Here is a 24,994-nt window from a genome sequence, read left to right on the forward strand (position 1 = left end):
AATTTGTTTCTGCAGAGAATATTAAGTCAACGTCTGTCATTTCAGCACTCATTATAAGATTGGTATCTAAACCATTTCTCACCTTTGGTTACAAAGCCATCTGCATTTGCATCCATCTTCTTGATGAGGGATTTGAGTCGGGATTGTTGTTCTTCAGGGCTTAACTTAGCAAGTTCCCCAACTTCTTTCTAAGAAATAGAATGAACATCACACAAATAGCTTATTGCAGGCAAAACGCTTTCTAATCCTCTACTTATGAATGGAAGCAAGAACAGAATGTGGCACACAAAAATAATGTGCTTCGGTACTTCATACAAGACACGGGTTCTCTTTTGCCAGATTGGGGTTGATATTAGGTTGGTACCAGCATCTCTTGTGTATGTGGTATAAAGAAATACAAGTCATTTGGTAGTACAGAACTTGAGTATTGCTGAACAAAGGAGATATGTTGATGCTATTTGTCTTGCGCTCATCAGGATACTTCGCAAGAATACCAGGATAAAGTATAAAAACAATTTATACTGTATGTGAAGAGAGTACTGATTGGTTGGCAAGCGGACACTGATTGGTAGAGGTGTTGCCATGTAGATTGCACCAGTGATGGTGACTGACAGCCAACAATGGTTGGCAGTTAACTGTTAGTCATCATCTCTCGCCATAGATGCTGCCAGACCTGCTGAGTTTTTCCAGCATTTTCTGTTTTTATTTCAGATTCCCAGCATCCACAGTATTTTGCTTTTATCTTAAAAGTTCTTATTCAGCCTAATTCTGCTCAGCTTCCAAGATCAAGTTGCTTTCAGAGCAGTGTTGAGGTTGGCCACACAGATTTGTACCATAACCACTACATTAATGTATGTTAACCACATGCAGTTATTTATGTTGCACTTAAAAGTGTGCCACACCTTTCTCTGTTTGGTGAAAAACAGATTTTTACTGAAGACTTACAGATGAGACCAGTTAGGGGGTTTTGTCTTAGAATGCCTGTGCCATATGCAAAAATACTTATTTTAATTCCCCGTTGATTTCCCTAAGCAAGCCAAACAGACAAAACAAATGCATTGGATGCCAAAATTGAAGGCATCCCAAAGTTAAAAAAAAATGTGATCTGTTCCCATCAATAGACTGATAAAGGAGGTCAATTTTCAGGTTTTGCTCTTCAATAATTTTCGCTTCCATGTTTTCAAACAGTCCTTTTATTAATTGATAAAAGCTTCCATTCTTACGCTGTTAGTCCTGCTGTAAGAGCCCTTGTGAAAATTACATCTTGATGTATGAGGCGTAAATGGGTTTTTAACAGTGCACTAACTTCATAATTACTGCCAAACAGTCTCTGTGGTTCATATTTGTGAAATGTCAAATTCCTCCAGAATGATAAAAAAATTAACTTTTCAAACAAAAATTAAGTTTGTTTACTTTTATTTTAGCTTCTATCTTAATCCAATCATATTTCATTTCTCTGTCTGAAAACTAAAAATTAAAAGTGGATATTAAGTATTTTTAACTTCCTGGTTTGCTGTTTGTGGATACTCCAAAGTGATTGACTCCCTATCTGCTTGCTGATATCACGGCTGCTGCACAACAAAACATTCCCTTGACTTGGCACCGCATTTAAACTCCGGGAGAGGAGGAAACCACGCCACAGAGATTGTTAGATCTTTGTGGCTAGCTTTCTTCGAGGTCAGCTTTGCCGCTGACTGCAAGATTCAGGCCTTTTGTTTAAAGAATTGAGTTTTTTGCATTTGTAACTATCAAAATGTCATTCAGAAGAGTAATGAGAAAGAATAGGTTGGATTCTTAAAAATAAAAAAGACTAAGTATTTAACAGGGAGAATCACATTTTTAAATAATTTATATTTTAACATTCTCCCTTTCCATTCTAATGAGTCAATAGGACTGAATGGAATTTCCTACCTCTCCGCCAAACAGGACTTCCCGATCGAACTCTGAACTGTGTTCACTATCCATATAGTGGTCCTCAGCAACAACCGGCTCATGTTTATGATGAACGTGTGCTGAGCACATCGCAATAAAAGTACAGCTCACCAACACTTGAAACTGCATTTTCTGTCAGGTAGGCTTCAATGTCAAAAGTGGCTGCAGAAAAATTAAAGGGTTGTGTCATTTCACCTGAAAACTTATTCCTATTCACCTCTGTATAGTTACTTCTCATGAAGGCAATACTCCTTTTTACGTTCATCTCTCCCATTTCCCAGGTTGGGTCTTTCTGAACCTTACACCATCCATAGTCACGGAGACAACCTGCTTTCAGGGATATTGTAATGTCAAAACTTAAAAGCCATAACCCAGCCTAAGTTGATTCTGGCATAAAACAGCCTGTAGGAATTAAGAAAATCTATGACACATTCAAAACGAATGCTCAGCAAGCCAAAATCGTTATAAATAAAACCAAATCACTAACCACTTGACTTGTAAAATACCTCAGAGCAGTAACAAAGTGAATAAAACTAAGAAAAATAAGATATTACTTACAAAAGTTTCAGCATTGTCAATAAATACAACGGGTATGAAAAGTGTTGTCTATCACAATAGGGCTTAAAAGCAAACTAATGGGAGTACAACAGATAAGATTCTCACTCATAATTCACTATCAGCAGGGCAAGGGGACAAAGATTAGACCCATTTCCAAAAGGTGAAAAGAAGATGCAAAAAAATGAAAGACTCTCTGGACTGCTCCTGCACAACGCCAGCAGGTCAAATGGACTGTAGGAGCCAGCCTGTTTCAAGTTATAAGAATTGCTATAGTATTTGACATGAATTTGTTGCTTGATTTACTTACTAGAATGCTTGAAGAGAAATGGCTGCTACAATTAAGAACGCCTCTGATTTACATCAAACGTTGACAGGAAAAGTGAAATATACACCTGGCATGGTATGCTGAAAACTAAATATACTTTTCCATTGTCAAAAAGTGACTCATATCTGAAGGTTGCACAAAGGAATTTAATTGGAACCCGGATTTAATTTAGAGGGATTCAGTTGGGTTAAACAGCAGTTGTTAAACTTGTTCTGCTGTTCTTTTCATCTGATTTTTCACTACAGGAAGTATATTAGTGCATGACAGTCTCAGATTATTTAGGAGGGATATCTATTTCAAACCTTATACTAGATTATCAAAGCAAAGCAATATAATTGAATGTGATCCCTATGCTCCTCAGTTTCATATTTTGCAGTACATGTGTCATTGTTTTTCCAAGTTGAAGAGAACAGCTAAGAAGTTGAAACTTTGGGGAACAAAGGGTGCCGACATTTGTTATTTTATTGACTGATATTATTCTTAGTTTTGTACAGTTTTATTCCTTACAATAAGCTTAATTAGTAGTTCTTGTCCTCAACTTTCTGGAACAAATGGGCTTCTCAGTGCTGTTTAATTCAACATGGTGTTTTCCACCGATTTGGAGATATAGAGGACACATTGTATAAGCTACATCATTCTTGGCGTATACTTCAATGGTAATATGATTGGTAATTCTCCATAGTCATTGCTGCATGATAAACTTCATGAACAGGTCAAATTTTGAGTCTTAAAAAAAAATCACCAGCTTGCCTGGAAGCTCATTTTTGTTGAGGCACAAACACAATATTTTGGTGAGAAGCCTAAATTTTAGCACTTGGTTTAACAGCTGCACACAGTTCTGCTAGACATGCCTAGTTAAAAACTATGCAAAAATCAGTGCTACTGCGAAAAGAAAAGCAGACAATGACTAGAACACAAGAGGCAGAAAAGTATGTTTTCTTTTAAACCTGTAAGCCATGCCATGGCAATACTAATGTCTACTTGGGGAAATTTATAAGACCCATCACTTGTGTTAATAAATTATATAATTTATTGTTCTTCATGGCAGAGCTACCATTTATCAATGTGCCTTAAGAGAAAAGATTATTGCCTCGAGACAGACTGCCGAGTAATTTTCATTCTTAAAAGCATGTACAAGCTTGGAGGAAGAAACTTGACTGCACAGTAGCTGAGTAGTCACCAACAACAGTCATTAGTTTATCACACATGGCCCAAGAATTCACCTCAGATTTATTTTCTCTTTCTTCTCATTTGAAGGCTCCAGCTCCTGCTGGGACACAGTTCCACTGGCAGCTACAATCAGACATGATTCAGTGGGTGTCAGCAGAATAAGCTTTCTTCAAATTATAAAATATTAGAAATTCAGCAACCCTCCTGCAACACTGCTCACAGTAAATGGGGAACATGCTTTTTTGGGGGTAGAGCTGCACATGACCTGATGTGTCCCTTTAAGACATTGACCAGAAACTGAACTGAACTAGCCATATAAATACTGTGGCTACAAGAGCAGGTCAGAGCCTAGGAATCCTGTGATGAGTAACTCACCTCCTGAATCCCCAAAGCCTGTCTGCCATCTACAAGGCACAAGTCATGGGCGCGATGGAATACTCTCCACTTGTCTGGATGAATGCAGCTCCCACAACACAAAAAGCTTGACATCGTCTGGGACCAAGCAGCCCGCTTGACTGGCACCCCATCCACAAACATTCACTCTCTTCACCACCAATGCACAGTAGCAGCAGTGTGTACCATCTACAAGATGCACTGCAGGAATTCACTAAGGGTCCTAAGGCAGGACCTTTCAAACCCAAGACCACTACCATCTAGAAGGACAAGGGCAGCAGATAGATGGGAACACCACCACCTGGAGGTTCCCCTCCAATTCCCTCACCATCCTGACTTGGAAATACATTACCGTTCCTTCACTGTTGCTGGGTCAAAATCCTGGAACTCCCCTCCTAACAGCACTGTGAGTGTACCTACACCACATGGACTGCAGCAGTTCAAGAAGGCAGCTCACCGCCACCTTCCCAAGGGCAACTAGGGATGGGAAATAAATGCTGGCCCAGCCAGCAAAGTCCACATCCCATGAATGAATAAAAAAAGTCTTAATTGTTGGAAATAGGAACCTCCTGGGGCCAATTAGAGATGAGTGATTGAGAGGGGACATTTCTCTAACCTGGTAGCTGCTTGTAAATTTTGAATCACTCCTAGTGTTAGAAGAAACCAACTAGTCCCACCTAATCTTGGCAAAAGAGAGAATTTAAAAAAAATGTATTTATTTTTAAACTGTGACACACGCATGTACAATACCTGAAGTACACTAGAGACCTCTCCAAAATGTATTGACAATCTATATACAACTACATCAAGTGGACATGATGGACTGAATGATCTCCTTCCATACTCTAAATTTCTATGATTCTATGACAGTTTGCACTTAAGAAGCAACTCATTGGGTTAAGCACTGAGACAATTCAATGTAGTAACGCTTCATTTAAATGCTTGTTTTGAAGCCATCATAAACTGGATTTTATGAATGTCAGCAGAATAGACTAAAGCAGTCTCAGACTCACTGCAAAACATTTAATTTTATCAAAACATATACTGAATAGTTTATTATTCGGTATTGTTTTTGTATCATCATGTTCCAATTTCTGACTGTTCAACTCAAGCACATTTACAGGCAATAGCAGTGAAAAGACAGAATTTCCCCATTTACAATTATTGGTATAGATATTAGTGTCCCCTACAGGTTTAGTTGGTTAAGTGCTATGTATATATATGATATCCTTTACTTCATATACATTCCATTAGTTAGCTCTGTAGACTATAATATTTTATACAGTACAAGGTATGTTTTGCCCTATACCTGCCAAGCTTGGACGATTACAAGGCAACAGAACAGGTTCAGTAATGGGAATCCGATTCTAAACATTAGGTCTGGGCTCTGTATGAAATATCATTGCAGGGATTTGCACAGAAAGAAGAGCATTTTTAAAACGAATTTATACAGGGAAAAAAAAGAAACTTAAATTAGAAAAATACACTAAAATTATTTTTAAAAGCTTAATTTTTTTTAAAGATAAAATAGGCAAATATTAACGGGGGAAACTACGCGGTTTAGAAACTTAAGAGGGACATCTATGTTTGTAAAGTCAGAAGTAACTTTGTTTTAAAAGCAAAAAGTGTTGGTGGTCTTGTTGAATGGGAGGAGGTTTCAGCTGCTGTTCAACACCAAACCCTTCAATCTCTGCCGTCCCCTCCCCGGGGCATTCCCTCTCCCTATTACCTAGAAAGGCGGCGCAGCTGAGAATTTGAGGTGAACACCAATTCCCCACCTCCACCTCCATCTCCATCTTACCTTCCCTCCCCTCAGCCTCCTCGCTTTCAACCGACGGTTGTCAGGCTCCCAACCGCGAGCTTCCGGCCTCACTTCCTGCGGCAAAAGGCCGCCGCTTCCCGCTGGAGACCGGCAGGAGGCGCAGCAGCTGGAGGACGCGGTGGTCAATAATGGGCAGCCAAACTTTTTGGAAGCGCCCCCCCCCCCCCCCCCCCCCCAAAAAAAAACTTTTGCTGTTTTTTTTCGTGGTGCCCCTTGAGTGCCAATTCTTTGAATGGAAAGCAGCGTGATGCACTGACAGATTTTCTACTCCTGTGTTATCACATCTCAATTATCATAAAAGCATGTTCCCCCTCCAGGTACCATGTCCCAAGAGGGTGCTGGTGACCATGGACATCCACTGGATTGGTCCATGATTACAGTTGGCAAAGCACTGCAATGGTTTGTCATTGCATTCTGCAGTATGGCTGAACAGGGAACTTCCTGCTCTTTGCCACCTACCACCAGGCACATTGGAAGGATTTACAGGTTGATATTCAACATGCTTGGCCCTATTATGCACACACCTTCCATGGTCATCAAGTCTTGAAGCAGGTCTTGAACCCACAGCTTCTGGCCTAGAGGTAGGGACACTACCACTGCACCACAAGGGGTCCTTGAAAGCATGTTACAATATATAATTGTCATCTACATTCTTCCTAAAGGCTTGCATTTATATAGCACCGATCATGATCTCAAAGTACTTTACAGCCAATGAGGTATTTCTGAACAATAGTCACTGTTGTATTGTACGAAACATGGCAGCCAATTTGCACACAGCAAGCTGCCACTAACAACAGTGTTATATAAATGGTGGCCAGATAATATTTTAGTGATGTTGATTGAGGGATAAATATTGGTTAGGATACAGAGGATAACTCCACCATGCTTCTTTTAGTGCCATGGGATCTTTTCTATCTACCTGAGAGGGCAGGTTTTGGTTTAATATCTCATCTGACACCTCCAACAGTGCAGCACTCACTCAGTACTGCAGTCAACCTATATTTTTGTGCTCAAGTGCTGGAGTAGGACTTGAATCTTCAACCTACTGACTGAGAGCTAACAATGCTGCCCATTGGACCAGGCAGGGACTACTACAGTATTAATATTGCAATTGTAGCAGCAAATGCTCCTAGGCCAGGTAATGCAAAGATCATGGCACTCTACGCTGACTGCATTCCCTGCTGCACCAATATGAACATTTTTCTATTTCCATATCAACCATCCTTAAAATAAAAAAAGACCTGCATTTATATAGTAGCTTTAATGACCACAAAAAGTCCATATGCTCTTAATAGCAAATGAAGTGTTTTTTTAATGTAATTACTTTTGTAATGTAGGAAACATTATGTATTAACGTCTTATTGCATTTAAAGGGCTCTGTTTCTTTTCAAAAGTTATTTATTTAAAATGTTAACATGATTTGAAATACTGTACATAAATAAGCAATAATTTGTACTTGTTTTGTTCTTGCAGATTCATAATACCAGTTAGATTCAGTTGCCATTAATGCCAAATTAAAGAGTGCAATTCCTTTGAGGATTGGAAGAAATCACTGTCAGCAAAAGAAAAATGAAAGACATTCATGGAACAAATCCTATTTTTTGTAAATTAGATGATCATATAACAGAAAACCACTTCTATTAATCATCCCTTCATCTAATCACAGAATATTACTTTTCCTCTCTCTGCCCCTTTTCTCTTGTTTTGTTCCTCCTTATAAGCTGTTCATCTGTAACATCCCTGGTCCTGACAAAAGGAAATTGACCTGGCATGTTAATTCTACCTTCATCTCTCCACAGATGTGGCCTGAGCTGCTGAGTGTTTCCAGCACTTTTGATTTTTCATTTAAAGTTTCCAGCATCTGCAATATTTCGCCTTTTGATTTATTTTAATTCACATGGAAGGAGCTGGTACTTTTCTTGCAAATACAGAAATTACTGAGTATATTAATTTATGCTTTCCTGCCAAACCATTAAATAAGAGGTCACACAAGTTATATGTGTACAACTATTTATTTACTACCAAGTAATAATTATAATTTTTAAAAAGCTAACCATGGAGAACATGAACTGCTAATAGACATATGTAGTTGTAGTTAGGTTTACGTAGCAGATTGAATAGCCTTTTTTGATCTCAGATATTTTTTAAGTTAAGTGACGCACTTATCTCTTACTGTAACTAGCTAGTGTAGCTAAACGTTCTGAGGTTTATAATTTCCTAGGCTCCATCTGGCTTTATTTTGTACATGTATAAGTACTCCAATCACATCTGTTTAGTAAAGATAACTACAGAAGACAAAGATACCCTTTCCCTAACTACAAGGAGAAATTACATTTAAAACTGTGAAAAGAAACCAGAGGTGCGTCAAACCCTTAATATATCCTAAATTTAAAGAAAAACCCCTTTCCATACAAACTGGGTGACACATGTATCTGAAGGGGTGTTAATTATTTCTAACAGATGCATAAATGTTCTGGAAAATGTCCAAATTAATGAGACCTGGATACATGAGCATTCTATATTTCAATTTTTAGTCCCTTAAATTCCAATGCTTCTTTAACAGTGTCATTCACAGGACAGGATCAGACAGGGCATTGCATTCTTTATGTCCAGCTAACAAGTTGTTCTTGAGTTCACTCCCAATGTTAGTTGTCTTATCATTGGCGAGGGATTTCATGTTTAAGTTACAATTTTAGTCTTAATTATTTTGTTTTCTCAGCCATTTCGCCACACTTAGCTTAACCACTGAATTCATGTTGCAGCCAGTTTTAGATTCAGTTCTGAGCACACAACCCAAGCGCATTGTCTACAAAATCTTGGGTAGGAACAGGAGACAGTGGGAGCTTTTAAGGATTTATACCATTTTGACTTCTTATTTAGTGCTGCTGTTTGTTTATCCATGGTTTTTGTGTCCATCATTAGAGCTTTAAAACAACATTTTTTTTTCATTGAGAAATCCATACCATCAAAATTGAATAAAGGAACAATTTAAAATAAACAAGTGTTGCAACAGCCTGAAAATTGCAACATTTTAATTTAATTTAACATATCAAGTTCTCTCTCTTCCAGTACTAAGCCCTGACAGGGTGTTGAAGAAAATGGACCTTCATGGAGGATTGGGTCATCCTCATTGGTGGTACATTCATCCAGCTTGCAGGGCCTTTAAAAAAGATTGTCCTTTGCCCACCTTGAACCCCTTTTACCATTGATCTTTCCCATCAGCATCAGGCTTTCTAAATCATGATTTCTTATTATGCACCCAAGAAATTCCAACCATCTCTTCCTGATCTTGATCAGCAGAGTTCTTTTGGTCTCAGATTTTACTAGCACCTCTTTGAATCAAATTAGAAATACACAAGAGACGAAGGACGTCTAAAAGTATTCATTTCTTTTTACAGGTGTTAAAATGTTGCTGTGCATTTTCAGTTTGCGTTTCCAATTTAAGCTCTCAAACGACGCAAGATTCTTGAGTGTGCCTCCCCTAACTCCCTGACTTTGCACGTTGCCAACTCGCTCTGCCCGGCTCTCTCTTTCCCGCCTCCAGTTTGAGCGGGGCGGCCCACAAGGCCCGCCGGGAAGGGGGGCTCCGGTCCGACCAATCGGAGCGCAGCCCCCGTTTGCTGCGTTGCTTGACAGCGCCGCTGCAACCAAGCCTGCTGGCCGCCTCATGCCCCGCCCCTGGCTGGGCGGGTCCAGGTGGGCGCGAGGGGGGCGGGATCGCGGCCCCGGCTGAGGGAGGCGATTGGTCGGCACGGCTGTCGGTCAGGAATCTAGGGGCGGGGACGCTTCCGGCGTGAAGTTTGGTTGCGCGGCTGTCAATGAAGACCTTCCACCGCTGTTTTGTTGTCATTAACTGAGACGATTTTAAACCCCCCCTCCCCAATCCCGTCCCATCCCCCACCGAGAGATATTTCCACCGCAAGTGAAAAAAAAAATCCAAATCGATGTGAAATTAAAGCGAGGAGAAAATGTCCAAGGAGTCCCGGAGCAGGCGGAGGGAATTTGCGCCGGCGTTTCTGGGCGGCGGCGACGGGCGTGAGAGGAGCGGGCAACGGCAGCCCGGAGCCGGCGTCGAGCCCCGGGACAGGCCGGGGCCCAAAATGGGGCCTGCGGGCGATGAGCGGGAGCGATCGGGCAGCGGCAGCTCGGGTTCCTCGTACGGGGGCAAAGGCAAGAGCCCGGCTGGGAGCGGCAATTCCAAGGTGCCTTGTCGGTTGTGCTGCCTTGCGAGTCTTTTCTCTCTGCCTCGGATGCCGTTTGAATCAATACAGCTGCTTGTCATTCATTCCCCATCTCTCCTGAAACCACCCATTCTCGGGAAACAAAAGGAATCCCCAGTCAAAGCAAAAGGCACAGAAACCCACCCAGTCCCCTGCCGCCTGATACATAAAATCTGAGAAGGCTATGCTATCGAAGGAGGCCATTCAGCCCATTGTGCATGTTGCAGCCTCTCGGCACATAGGATTTAGGAGCATGGATAAGCCATTCGGCCCCACTAGCCTGCTCCGGCATTCGATAAGATCATGACTGATCTGGTTGTCTCAACTCCACTTTCCTGTCTGCCCCCCACCCCCCAATAGCCCTTGACTCCCTTGTCAAGAGGAATATAAGACTTATCTCAGCAAACTACCTTGCATCATCATGTGTGTGTCTGTGTAGATTTGAGAGAATTCCGCACCTTTGCCTGAGATTTCTAAGTTTCAGGAACTAAATAACGTTGATTCGGATAATGATTCATTGATATGTGACTGTTGGGCAAAATAAATAATCTGGAAGAGCATTGCCACACTCCTTTTTAATACCTAATTATGCAAGTTCCTCATTGTCAACTAACTGGCCAACACCCTTTTAAAATTATTATGGTACTAGCTTTCGCTACCTTGGCAACTAAATTCTTTCAGATCCAAAAAACTGGAAAAAAATTCATTTCCCTTTTGGTTCTGTTGCCAATGATTTTGAATCTATGACTTCTAGTTATTGACCCACTTTCTGGCAGTAATAATTATTTTCCACCACTATCAAAATCTTTTATTATCTTGAAAACATCTATTAGAGTCATTTCTTAAACTCCTCTGATCCATGAAAAACAGTTTTAACTTTTCCAACTTCCTGTAACTGAAGTTCCTCATTCCTGGTAACATCTTGATCAAACTCCTCTGTGCTTTCTAAGGCCTTTACATCTTTCCTGCAGTGTAGCGCCCAGAATTTTCTACAATACTCCAGCTAGGACCTAACCTAGTGATTTATGAAATTCTAGCATAATCTCTTTGCTTTTAAATTCTATTCCTCTGTTTATAAATCCAAGTAACCCTTATCCTTTTTTAAAAACCATCGAGTTGCTCTGTCATCTTTATGGACATGTGCATCTTTTTGCTCATCTACACTTTTCAGAATCGTGCTACTTATAGAATTCTGTTTTTCCAGATGAGTCCTCCCAAAATGCATTACTTCACACATGTCCACATTGAGCTCTATGTGACATTGCTCACTTCACCACCTGTTTATGTCATATTGCAACCTTTAACTATCCTCATCAGTGACTACTCCTTTAAAAGTTTCATATCACCTGTAAACTTTTAATGCTATTCCCGACACCAGAGTCTTAAGTTGTTTATAAATATTGCTTCTGTTGAAGGGTCATGAGGACTCGAAACGTCAACTTTGCTCCTCTCCGCCGATGCTGCCAGACCTTATGAGTTTTTCCAGGTATTTCTGTTTTTGAATGGAAACTGTGCCTTGGGGAACACTAAGCAAGCCACCCAGCCTCAAAAATATCCATCCACCATCACCTCCCTCTGCTTCCTGTCGTTTTTGCTTAATTCCATGAGCTTCCACCTCCTAACAAGCACCTGTGTGGCACTTTGCAATCAAATGCAGTTGTTGATTAACTAATGTCATCAATCACTTATCATTTAGCCCACAACAGACATAGACATTCAATGGAGAACTTTGGGTATTAAAAAAAAGCATTTATACAGTGCCTTTCGCAACCTCAGGACATCCCAATGAAGCAGCCAACGACGTACTTTTGAAGCATATCACTGTTATAATGTAGGAAATGCGACAGCCAATTTACACACAGCAAGCTCCTACAAACAGCAGTAATGACCATATGATCTGTTTCATATCACATAGCGTAGGTCCAAAGTCATCTGTTCCTCTTGATGGGCGCTTTGGTCAAATGACTGGTTTTCAAGTTCCAGCTTTAATGGTGAGAATTGGCAGGCAATTCTGTGAGCAGCGTTACAGTCCTTGATATGTACACCACATTAGCATGGACTTGATTTTTTTTTAACCTTAAATGCTTCTGTAGCTCTGCTCCCCAGGACCCCTGCAGCCTCCGCCAGACATTCATCTGATCTCCCATCCCCTCCCCTCTGCTGACACTTTAATTTTCCCATCCTTTTTCACCAAGTTGGTGCCAAAGCCTTTAGTCATAATGCTTCAGCTCTCTGGATTTTTCTACAAACCCATCTTCTTTGTCTTTCTCATGTGAAAATCCTATCTAAAGTTTTCTCTGTTGTTGTATGGTTTTGGATTTATCCCCATTCCTTGTGAAGTGCTTTTTATCATTTTGCCAAGCCACTAAGTATAAATGTAAGTTATTGTCCACTTAATTGGAGTTACCAACAGTAATCATTGGATAGAGGTATGATATTTAATGGCTATGTTACTTGAGTAACCCTAATGCCTGGACTCTTAATCCAGAGAATGAGTATTTCAATGTGTAAATTTTAACTCAGTTTAAAAAAAACCTGGAAATAAAATCCAGAGACTTGAGCACCATAACCTAAACTGACAGTACAGTACTGAGGGAATTCTGCATTGTCAGGGATGCCTACTTTTGGATGAGATGTTAAACAAGGCACTGTCTGCCCTCTCAGGTGGATGTAAAAAAATCCCGCAGCACTATTTCAAAGAAGAGCAGCGGATTCTCCCAGGTGTCTTGGCTAATATTTATCCCTCAATCAACATCACTAAAACAGATCATCTGGCCATTAACATATGGTTTTGTTTTTGTTTTTGTTTTTGTTTTGGTGTTTATGGGAGCTTGCTGTTCAAAAATTGGCTGTCATGTTTCTTATATGACAACAGTGGCTATGCTTCAAAAGTACTTAAATGGCTTGAAAGTGCTTTGGGGGTTCTGATGCGAAAGCTGCTATATAACTGCAAATCTTTTGTTTATAACTTATCGATACATATACACTGATGAAAAAATGCTGCATTTTGGTCCTTTCAAAGCAAGTCTGAAACCATATGACAAAGTAGCAATATATAGTTGTTGATGCCAAAAGACTTTAATTAGTAGACTCATTCAGCATTTAAATTTTAAGAGCAGCTTTTTATTACTTTGAAGCCACGTAACCAAGGCAGCACAATAGATGTTTCTATATTATGTTGAACGACCTTGCAGATATGCAGCACCTTTTTTAACCTTGGCCAATCACCTTGCAGATAGGCAGCACCTTTTTTAACCTTGGCCAATCAAGTACTTTTAATTTATAGTCCATGTTGTAATGTAGCAATGATATAAATGAAGAAATGATATGCATTCGTAGCGTTTGGCGATTATTGTTGGTAGGACACCAGAAAAACTTCCTCCTGTTCAAATATTATGGTTTTTTTTAACTTGTCCCTGAGAGTGCAGATGGCGCCTAAATTTAACACCTCATCTGCAAGATGATACCTCTGGTATTGCAGCAGTCCCACAGTACTGCACTGAATTATTTGTTCAGATCTCAGGAGTGGGGCTTGAACTATCAATCTCTGACTTGGAGGCTAGATTGATAACACTGAACCATGGCTGATGCTTGTTAATTACTGAGGAAGTTCTAGAAAATTGAGTTTTTTTATTTAGAGGGTACAACTGGGGTACCCTTGGTGACTGGTGATTTTCGTCATTTATTATGACAGTTGCAACATTGCGCCAATAACCTCTTTAAGACATGGTAGTTCTGTAGTTCAGTGCCTTTAATATTTTCTTGGGGCATCCTTCATTGTGTACGAACTGAGTAGCCTGGTGGTGCTTACTGTCAAGACACACAGGTTTAAAGGCAACTTATATGTGCTGTGTACCCAATGCCAGTGGCAGCATTGGCCCATGATAACATTCTTGTCTCTGGAAGTTGTGGGTTCAAGTCCCCCTTCAAAGATTTGAGCACAAATTTTAGGCTCTCACTTCAGTGTAATACTGAGAGAATGCTCTGGCATTGGCACCAAACACTGCCGTCAGGTAGTGCACAGGAAAGATCCTGGTACTCTGTACCAAGTGTATTTCCGACTGCATAACATTTTTGTTCTGTTTTCCACACCAACCACCCTTAAAAGAAAAAAAAGATTTTATTTCCATAGTGCCACATGACCCTGGGATGTCCCAAAATGCATTGCAGCTTTGATAGTGTAGTAACTGTTGTAACATAGGAAATATTGCAGCCAATTTGGACACAGCAAGCTCCCACAAACAGTGGGACTGTTTTGGTGCAGTCTTTTGGCTGAGATAGTAAAGATTTTGTGAAACTATTTGCAGAAGAGCGAGAGTTCTACCCCAGTTCTGATTAATTTTCATCCCTAAACTGACATCACTAAAACAAACTACCTGCACATTACCACTGTTTGTGGGAGCTTGCTGTGTGCAAATTGGCTGCAATATTTCCTATGTTACAACAGATACTACACTATCAAAGCTGCAATGCGTTTTGGGACATCCCAGGGTCATGTGGCACTATGGAAATAAAATCTTTTTTTTCTTTTAAGGGTGGTTGGTGTGGAAAACAGCACAAAAACGTTATGCAGTTGGAAATGCACTTGGTACAGAGTACCAGGATCTTTCCTGTGCATTACCTGATGGCAGTATTTGGTGCCAATGCCAGATGCCTCTTTTGCAACACTGATATCCCTCAGTTTAATCACCGAATATATAAAAAAAAACCATTGCTTAACAGTTGACTGGGCAAAAGGCTGCAGTGAAAAGCTTCAGATCCACAAATAATAGAGATCATAATAGAAAGGTGTGTCTCTGTAAGTTTTGTCCAAGAAGCCTCCTGAGCATATTAATATCAGAATTTGTTCATTCATATCATTGACAATGTCCTGGGCTCTTTGTTTCACATCTTTCTTTCCACTGAGGTATTTGAAGCAGCATTTGACTTGTTTGGGCTGTGTTTAAAAAGTTGGTGCCAAAAGTAGAGCAAAACACAGGAGGATAATCTCTGAGAAATGTGAAATCAAGAATGTGACCTGGGCATTACAGGAGTTTGGCCACTAGATCCACAATGACTGAAATTAACCAACAATGAGATAATATAAGGCAGGAGTTGAGGTGGGTGAACGATTGGAAAACCAAAGACCCTGAAGAAGCAGATGGAGAATAATAAAGTGGCTGAATTCAGGTTCAGCTTAAGAGGAGGAGAAACTTGTCCAAGGAAACAAATACAGGAGAAACAGAAAAATCAGAGGGAAAGTATTTTTATGTTATTTTCTATGAATGATGGTGAGGTAAACTTAAAAGTAACATTTTACATACTTGTGATAACGCTGACACTTTGGATGCCCCCATCCCTCTTGTCAAATGTAATATGCATGGACCTAATAGTCTTTGAAAATTCTGAACCTCAGGTGGCCGAGGACATGTTCCTTAACCAGAGTTCTGATGAGTTAGTAATCACCAGGCCTATATGTTCTTCTGTGTGTAAAGTGGTACTGCCCCAATACTATCCTGTATACTGGAAAGATCAATTAAAATCTTTGTCAGATGTTGGTGGACCAGCAGAAATTCTGCCTTGCTGTAGACTCCCCTTGAGCTCTGACCACATTTGGAGTTCAATATTGTTGCAGTATGGTGAATCCAGCAACTTGGTGGTGTTCTGAAGGATAGGAAGGTTGTGAGTTGATGATAATGCTCTTGTAAGTTCATTATCCTTGATATTTTAATGGGGGGCAGGGGGAGGGGAGATGGTATCAGAAATTGCTCGAGAACTGAATCCTTCACTGCAGAATTGTGCATTGCCTTCAGAAAATTCCATTGACAGTGTAGATTCCCAAAAATGTTTAGGAATCTTAATTTTGACTCTGGGTTCAAGCTTATAATCTTGTTCTTGTAGACTATCAGACTCTGTTAAACAGCAGTCCTGTGATCATTTTATGTATTTGATTCATGCTGATCTCTAACAATGCAGGGGGAAGCAGTTGACTTAACTTGGGTAGGCACACTAACCACTAATTAACCACTTGCCCACATAAATTGAAGAATGTCAAATTGGCTTGTGATAATCCTTGATAATATTAAGGGTAGTTTATACGGAAATATTACCATCACTGAATGATTCCCGTAACCCATGGAGCAGTGCTGAAATAATTCCCCTCTATAGTGTCAAATATGTAGCTCCTGGTCACCAAATCTGCAGAGTGATTATAATCCAAAATGCACGCAGGGCTGAAGGTCAATTGTCTGTGTGTCTTTCCAGAAGAACTTCTGTTTGTGTCATTAGGACGAAGTAGACATAGTTGGGAAACTAAGCGGGGTGGAAAGGGGTCTATTTTTGTTCTCAGTCAGATGATCGTGTCATTAAGCACAGTATATTTTAGTAATGGTAGAGACAGAGTGTATCCTTTACTGTACCTTATGACAGGACTGAAGTATGTCGGTGGAGGAGAATGCTGAAGAACCTACTTGTAGGCTCTACTTTTTTTCTGTATGTACCTTTTTGTCTATGAACTGGGAGGAACAAACACTCTCTTCTAAGAAGTTATTAGATAGTCATCAGCTCACAGCTTCACTTTGATGCAGATACCTCTTGGCCTCTCGCTACCGTCACTAAATGTTTGTAGTTTTATATTGATCCAGAATGAGAGTTGCAGTAACTTTACTGTTCTGGAAGATGGGTATGTTATAACTCTTATTGCCTGAAGTAGAGAGGTTATCTGTTTGCTTGATACGGGACAGGTGACCAGTCCTACACTTAAAATAGTTTGAAATTCCGGTAAAGAAACTAGTTTGATTGTAGTCTGGAGGCTTGCATGTGCTTGGGTTAGGATATATCACACAGGATCAGTGCCTTTTTAAAAACTTTCTGACAGCCCTTTTCTTTGTGTTGTGGTTCCTTTTTTTATTTATCCGCCCCCCACCCCTCCCCTAACCCTCCAATTTCATTCCCTTCTCTCCTGCAGAGCCATCTAACTTCCCCAGCTAACCATTTTTTAAATGTGAGATTTGTTGGACAGGAATGGGGAAGGCTGGGGCTGAAGAGGTAAAGTGCTGAGGCAGAAGAGAGAGGGGGAAAAGGGCAGGTGGCATGAGGGGGGAAAGGGGAGGCGGCATGAGGGGGGAAAAGGGGAGGTGGCATGAGGGGGGAAAAGGGGAGGCGGCATGAGGGGGGAAAAGGGGAGGCGGCATGAGGGGGGAAAAGGGGAGGCGGCATGAGGGGGGAAAAGGGGAGGCGGCATGAGGGGGGAAAAGGGGAGGCGGCATGAGGGGGGAAAAGGGGAGGCGGCATGAGGGGGGAAAGGGGAGGCGGCATGAGGGGGGAAAAGGGGAAGCGGCATGAGGGGGGAAAAGGGGAGGCGGCATGAAGGGGGAAAAGGGGAGGCGGCATGAGGGCGGAAAAGGGGAGGCGGCATGGGGGAGGAAAAGGGGAGGCGGCATGAGGGAGCAAGAGACATCATGAAGGGAGAGGTGGAGATGGCATTGGGGTGCATGACATATGGGGGGGATACAGCCTTGGGGGTGAGGATGGCATGGGAGGGTTGGCAGGGAACAGCACGGTCAGTTGGATGGCATGGAGGGGGAAATGACATGAGAGGGTAGGCTAGGGAGGGGGAAAGTGGGATCGCCATGAGAGGGTGGGGAGGGGAAATGGCATGCAAAAGCAAGGAATGTGGTGATGGCATGGGGGGAGGGTGGCATGGGCAGGAGTGAGAGGAAGAGGGGGTTTGGCATAGGAGGGAGGGAGGAACATCCTGGGGAGTGAGATGGAGATGGCATAGGAAGAAAGGGTTGGATGAAAGGAACGGAATGGGTATGGCATGCGAGGAATGGCATGGGATAGGGATTTAAAGAACTACTGTTGCAACAAAGATACTAATTTCTCCACAAATGTTTTGTGGACCTCTGTTCATGTAGATGTATATTCAATGAATATTTTTGTGTCCCTAGGGGAGGGAAGCTGTTTCTACGCATGTGCTATTATATCGAGACATAGGTGAACAGCTCAGATTGGGCAGCTATCGGTCTTTCTCTTCCTGTCTCTGTCAATCCGTTTCACATTTTTCTCATTCTCTCTCTTGTGCATTCCCATATTCAATTGTAGTCTCATTCTCTCTCATTTCTCACCTTTAGTTCATTTTCTTTCATGTGTCTCGTTGTTCTTACTCCTCCCTTTGGTCTTGCTGTGTTCTCACTTCCTCCCTCCCTCCTCATAATTATTCCCCCATCTCCTTCTCTCTCCCTTCTCCCCTCGTGCACACGCCACCTCCCCAGATTGCGTGCACATGGTGCAATATACCAACTGTATGTTAAAGGGTAGTTGTGCGCTCGCTCTTCTTGGGGTGTGGGTGTCGCTGGCAAGGCCAACATTTGTTGCCCATCCCGAATTGCCCTTGAGAAGGTGATGGTGAGCAGCCTTCTTGTACCGCTGCAGTCCATCTGGTCCAAGTACACCTACAGTGCCGTAAGGGAGGGGATTCCAGGATTTTGATCCAGCAACAGTGAAGGAACAACAATGTGGTTCCAATTCAGAATGCTATGTAGCTTAGAGGAGAAGTTACAGGTGGTGCTCCCGTCACCTGCTGCCCTTGTCCTTCTAGGTGGCGGAGGTCACGGCTTTGGAAGGCGCTGTAGAAGGAGCCTTGGTGAGCTGCTGCAATGCATCTCGTATATTGTACACACTGCTGCCACTGTGTGTCAGTGATAGAGGGAGTGATTGTTTAAGTTGGTGGAAAGGGTACCGATCAAGCAGACTACTTTGTCCTGGATGGTGTTGAGCTTCTTGAGCATTGTTGGAGCTGCATTCATCCAAGCAAATGAAGAGAATTCCATCACACTCCTGACCTTGCGCCTTATAGATGGTGGACTGGTGAGTCAGGAGGTGAGTTACTCACCTCAGAATTTCCGGCCTCTGACCTTCTCTTGTAGCCACAGTATAACTGATCCAGTTCAGTTTCTACTCAGTGGTAACCACAGGATGTTGATAGCGGTGGATTCAGTGATGGTAATGCAATTGAATGTCAAGGAGAGGTGATTAGATTTCTCTTGCTGAAGATGGTCATTGCCTGGCACTTAATACATGCCACTTATCAGATCAAGCCTGCACATTGTCCACTTCTTACTGCATATGGAGTTGCGAATGTTGCTGCACATTGTGCAATCATCAGCGAACATCCCCACTTCTGACCTTATGATGGAGGGAATGTCATTGATGAAGCAACTGAGGAACTTCTGCAGTGATTTCTTGGGGCTGAGATGATTGGCTTCCAACAACCTTAGCCATCTTCCTTTGTGCTAGGTATGACTCCAACCAGTGGAGAGTTTTCCCCCTAAGTCCCATTGATTTCAATTTTTCCAAGGCTCCTTGATGCCATGCTTGGTCAAATGCTGCCTTATGTCAAAGGCAGTCATTCTCAACTTGTTTCTTGAATTCAGCTCTTTTCTCCATTTTAGAAATAAGGCTCTAACGAGGTCAAGAGCCAAGTGGCCTGGCCTGGCAGAACCCAGATTGACCATCAGTGAGCACCTTACTGCTGTGTAAGTGCCGTTTGATAACACTGTTGACGACATTTCCAACACTTTGCTGATGATTGAGAGGAGGCTGATGGAATAGTAATTGGCCAGTTTGGATTTGGCATGTTTTTTATGAGCAAGACATACCTGGGCAATTTTCCACATTGTTGGGTGTTGATGCCAGTGTTGTAGTTGTACTACAACTTGGGTAGGGGTGCAGCTAGTTCTGGAGCACGTCTTCAGTACTATTGCTGGGATGTTGTCAGGGCCCATAGACTTTGCTGTGTCTAGCACCTTCAGCCTTTCCTTGATATCATGTGGAGTGAATCGAATTAGCTGAAGATTGACACCTATGATGCTGGGAACTTCGGGAGGAACTCAAGATGATCATCCACTTGCTACTTCTAGCTGAAGATAATTGCCTTTTACACTGACCTGCATGGTTCCTTCATCAGTGAAGATGGGGCTATTTGTGCCGCCTCCTCCTCTTCCTGATAGTTGTTTAATTGTCCACCACCATTCATGACTGGATGTGGCAGCACTGCAAAACTTTGATCTGACCTGTAGGTTGTGGGATTGCTTAGCTCTGTCTACTGCATGTGCTGCTGCTGTTTGTAAGTAATCCTGTATTGTAGCTTCATTAGGTTGACATCTAATTTTTCGGTATTATGGAAAGGATGCAGGCTTTGATTTGTGGCAGACTTGGTCTGCCTTTTTGCTACAAGAAGTGTTGGATATACCAAGAGTTATCGTCATTATCTTGAACCTTATCCCACACAAGAGCAAGAGAGGATTCTTCGAAGTCACTTTTAATCTGGTCACTGAGAAGTAAAAGTGCACACCACCCAGGACGAGCTGGCAGCCTGTTTAATTTTTCCCTGCCTGCTCCACTGGTGAAGAAACCTGCCTCTGGGAAGGTAACTAGATATATAGTTGAAAAGGAAACATTTTCAGGGTTGTGGGCAAAGAACAGGAAGTGGGACTAATTGGATAGTTATTTCAAAGAGCTGGCACAGGCACGGGAGACTGGAAGCCTCCTTTTGTGCTGTATGACTCCATGATTTCCCTTATGGGCCCTATTAAAAACATTCCTTGTATAATTAGCTAAACTTTTCTGTGTAGGGCCTGCATGCAAATACTGACACTTCTGTAATTCCACACAAGTTAAAGCGGTCACTCTTTCAGTGAAAGATCTTGACAGTTTCTGGAACATTCGAGGACCATTTATTCTACTTTATTTTCTAGGAATCTGATTCACTGGCCAGGTTTCATTTAATGTCTGCTCCTATTTGCTCTGAAAACGTGGTAGTACACCTTCTTTCTGAAGCACTTACTTGGCCATTTCATAGATTTTTGAGGCTAACTGTACAGTGTAGGACTGATGTTACATGTAGTGTCGACTGAGTAGAGTACCAGGTTCCTTTCGTTAAAGTGCATTAGTAGACCAAATGTTTTTTTTTGTGATGATCTGGTTACTTCCATGATTATTTTTATTCTAGCTGACAAGCCCCAAATTTATTGAATTCAGTTCATGACTTCTGGGTTGCCAATCTGGGATCATGATCATTATTACGACTGCATTGGATTTCAGTACACAGTTCTTCATAGTAGAGCTCCCTTTACAAAATTATTATTGCAAGTTTTCTCTTTAAAATAACAGTGTAAATTACAGGAACATTTTTACATACCATGTATATTCGTTAATATTCTAAAATTCTCATTTTTGCAAATTCTTTTTTTCTCCTTTTTATTATTTACTTTTATAATGGAAACTACTTACGTAAGACTTGTTGGCCTATAGCATTATCACTGGCAGATTAAAATTACAAATTGACTTATTTTTTAATTATTTATTCTTGGGATATAGACATTGCTGGCCAGGCAAGCATTTCTTGCACATTCCTAAGTGCACTCAAGAAGGTGCTGGTGAACAGCCACCGTGAACCACTGCAGAACGTCATAGCGGTTTTTGCTACTGTTAAGTGGCTTGCTGGCCATTTAAAAGGGTGATGTAATTCAATTAATTACATAAAGCTGGAATAAGAAAACAGTACCAGCAATGACCACGTGACTACTGGATTGTTGCAAAAACACATCTGGTTCACTAATGCCCTTTCAGGGAAGGAAGTCTGCAGTCCTTAACTGGCCTGGCCTATACATGACTCCAAACCCACAGAGTTGTGGTTGACGATTAACTGTATTCTGGAATAACATAGCAAGTCCTTCAGTTGTCAAAAAGGCAGCTCACCACCACCTCCTCAGGGGCAATTAGGGATGGGCAATAAAAGCTGACCTTGCTACTGACTCCCACATCCCAAGGATGAATTTAAATAAAGGTTCTAGCTTTAATTTTCCCAACTCCACCTCATTTTTATTGATTTAGTTGATTTCAACTCTCATTGGGCACAAAACAATTACTCTGTGCCATGTAAGAAAATGTTATCCACTAGGGCCTCCACTCTCAATTACATACTCTTTAGTGATTGCCTGTCTTTCAAACTGCATGTGAGCATGTCAGGCAGGAACAGGATCAGGCTGGGCTGTGGTATTCCTCATGGTAGATAGCTTTCTGCTTTTGTAGAAAGAAAGAGCCTGGAATTTATGTAATGCTCGTCATGTCCAACATGACCATAAATGCTTGAATTACTTTGAAGTTCAGTTGCTTTTGTTGTCAAACACAGTCATTTTGTTGCATCAAAGCTCCAGCAGTAAACAGCAGCAGGGGTAAATGATGAGTGAAGATTATTGGTCAGAACACCAAGTGGATTCTCTCCTTTGAGTAATACCAGCGATGTTTCACAGTCGTTGGTATAGGCAGGGACATCAACTGAAAGATGTCACCTCTGAAAATACAGCGTTCCTTACTACTGCACTAAAGTGCAAGTCTCAATCATAAATATTAATCGAATGAATAAAAGATTTCTGTGTAGTGTAGTTTATCTTGTTGTTAGATTTTCTTTTACACTTTCCAATGAGCAGGAACGTACACTGAATTGTAACCCAGAAAGGAACTGGGCACTGGTGCAGTGGAGAATAATTAAAACAATATATACTTAAAACAGTGCCTTTAATATAACAAAAAGTTTTTTGGAGTGAATGTTGGACACCGAGTTGGTTGTATGAGAGCAGTTAAAAAGAAGTAACTTATTTCCAATCTCGCAATTTTAATCCCTGTTGAATTTTCTTGCCTTTAGGCCTCGTTCCAGAGATCCAACAGTCATGATAAAGTCCGCAAGATAGTTGCACAAGAGGGGCGGGCAGCCAGAAACCTGATTGCATGGAGTGTTCCCTTGGAAAATAAAGATGATGACGGTAAGCTTTTAAAAGACTGGATTTTCTGTTTATTTGCTGCAACTGTGCTCATTAGACATGGCCACTTGCTCTATGTCATGTTAGCTAAACTAAGGGGCTTTAAAAGTGCGTTTAGATCTTTTACATGCTACAACTGCTTCGTGTGTCATGTCAGCTAATTTTAAATACATGCATCCATTCATAAAACTGAGAAAAATTAGTTGAAAAATATTTGTGATTTGTGTTTTTCCTCTTGCTGCCTCTGAGGTTCTTTCTCTTCCGATTCCTTTATCCTCTGCACATTCTAATTTGTTTAGACAGATGGCTTGCCACAGTGCGGTTGAGTCAATTTTTTTTATTATGGTTTGATTCTCCAGACAATTTTTTGAAAAGGAAGAAGCAGATGTAACCAATGTAGAAAAATAAAAATAATGGCAAGTAATATTTGTTATATAAGAAAGAACTTGCCTTTAAATTAAAAAGAAATTGTGTCTTTCATAAACTTAGGATGTGCCAAGTATTTTACAGGCAATGAAATACTTTTTGAAATGTATCCTCTGTCATAATGTGTGTAGAAAGATATGTAATTGTATAATTGCTAGACTTTGTGAAGGTGCTGGGGAAGATGAAATATTAGGAGTTCAAATGGAAAAATATTGTTTGAAGGTATAAGAGTCTCAAGTGCCTTGAGATGTTTTATTCCTTCAAAAGACTGATACAAATGCAAATTGTTAGGTAACACAGGGCAATTCGGTAACTGAAAATAGTATAGCACTAAACATTTTCAGCAGGTGGTGCCCAAGAGCTACTTGAGCTGACCTGATGTGGTTGGTGTTGGCAGAACACACATGACCTGTTACTTAAAGCCAGTTTATTTCCTTTTCATTTTTCTATTTTGAGTAAACCTAAAAATATGGGTCTGTTGCATCACTTTCAGCGGTGAAAGGTTTGTAATTTGAAAGTTCTTTTTTAAATTTGGCTCTTGCATTTTTCTACCTGGGAGCCCAGCCAGCAACTTGGCGGGGGGTGGGGGGGGCGATGGTGGCATAATGGTAATGTCGCTGACTAGTGACTAGAGGCCCAGGCTAATGCTGTGGGTACGCAGGTTCAAGTCCCACCACAGCAGCTGGTGGAATTTAAATTCGATTAATAAAGTCTGGAATTGAAAGATAGTAATAGTAACCATGAAACCATCATCGATTGTTGTTAAAAACCCATCTAGTTCACTAATGTCCTTTTAGGGAGGGAAATCTGTCATCCTTACCTGATCTGGGCTACATGTGACTGCAGACACACAGCAATGTGGTTGATTCTTAGCTGCTCTTTGAAATGGCCTAGCAAGCCACTCAGTTCAAGGGCAACTAAGGAATGGGCAACAACTGATGGCCTTGCCATCAACATCCACATCACAAGAAAGGGTAAAAAGAAATTGGACTCTCTAAGGCAGAGTAATGCTTCATCCACTCTATCCCAAAGATGTGTTTTAATCCTGGTCTCAAACAAGCACTTTCTTCTGTTTTTCTGACTTGGTGGAGCATCATTCCCATATTAAAGTTATTTTCAAGCCTGAGACTGTTAGCGCTGCAGTGACTTTAAGGAGTTGGTGGACCAGGACATAAAGGCAGTTTGCAAGGTTTTAACGCCGCCACCACCACCACCACCCCCTCTTTTTAGCCAGCTGGATAGTACTGTTGATTTAAAAATGTATCATCAAAGTGCACTGAGGTGTTAATCCATCGAATTGACAAGAGTGGGTGGGGCGGGGGGAGGGAAAGAAAATCAAAACTGA

General features: G+C 41.3%; 2 protein-coding genes and 1 long non-coding RNA gene across 8 annotated transcripts in view; 2 read left to right on the plus strand and 1 right to left on the minus strand.

Moving 5' to 3' along the window:
* The window catches only part of LOC121271985, a 26,872-nt gene extending 18,714 nt beyond the window's left edge, over positions 1–8,158 (plus strand). Inside the window, exons 2-3 of the long non-coding RNA XR_005941831.1 lie at positions 2,801–2,890; positions 7,674–8,158. This is a non-coding gene — a long non-coding RNA (uncharacterized LOC121271985). The remainder of the gene's footprint in view (positions 1–2,800; positions 2,891–7,673) is intronic.
* Positions 1–10,849, minus strand: part of rcn2 (reticulocalbin 2) — a 22,210-nt gene extending 11,361 nt beyond the window's left edge. Inside the window, exons 1-3 of one of the 3 annotated variants that reach the window (XM_041178261.1) lie at positions 10,831–10,849; positions 1,912–2,094; positions 83–188 (exon numbers count right to left, since the gene is read on the minus strand). In XM_041178261.1, the coding sequence (XP_041034195.1) occupies positions 83–188; positions 1,912–2,061 (256 nt within the window). In that variant the 5' untranslated portion in view covers positions 2,062–2,094; positions 10,831–10,849. Of the gene's footprint in view, positions 1–82; positions 189–1,911; positions 2,095–2,797; positions 2,818–6,179; positions 6,265–10,830 lie in introns of those variants that run through there. The other 2 variants (XM_041178259.1, XM_041178260.1) reach the window with 2 other exon arrangements.
* Positions 10,005–24,994, plus strand: part of scaper (S-phase cyclin A-associated protein in the ER) — a 294,594-nt gene continuing 279,604 nt past the window's right edge. For all 4 annotated transcript variants that reach the window (XM_041178256.1, XM_041178255.1, XM_041178258.1 and 1 more), the window contains exons 1-2: positions 10,005–10,402; positions 23,109–23,226. In XM_041178256.1, the coding sequence (XP_041034190.1) occupies positions 10,169–10,402; positions 23,109–23,226 (352 nt within the window). In that variant the 5' untranslated portion in view covers positions 10,005–10,168. The remainder of the gene's footprint in view (positions 10,403–23,108; positions 23,227–24,994) is intronic.

The sequence above is a fragment of the Carcharodon carcharias genome, chromosome 32 (assembly GCF_017639515.1).
Source record: "Carcharodon carcharias isolate sCarCar2 chromosome 32, sCarCar2.pri, whole genome shotgun sequence".
Lineage (NCBI taxonomy): Eukaryota > Metazoa > Chordata > Chondrichthyes > Lamniformes > Lamnidae > Carcharodon > Carcharodon carcharias.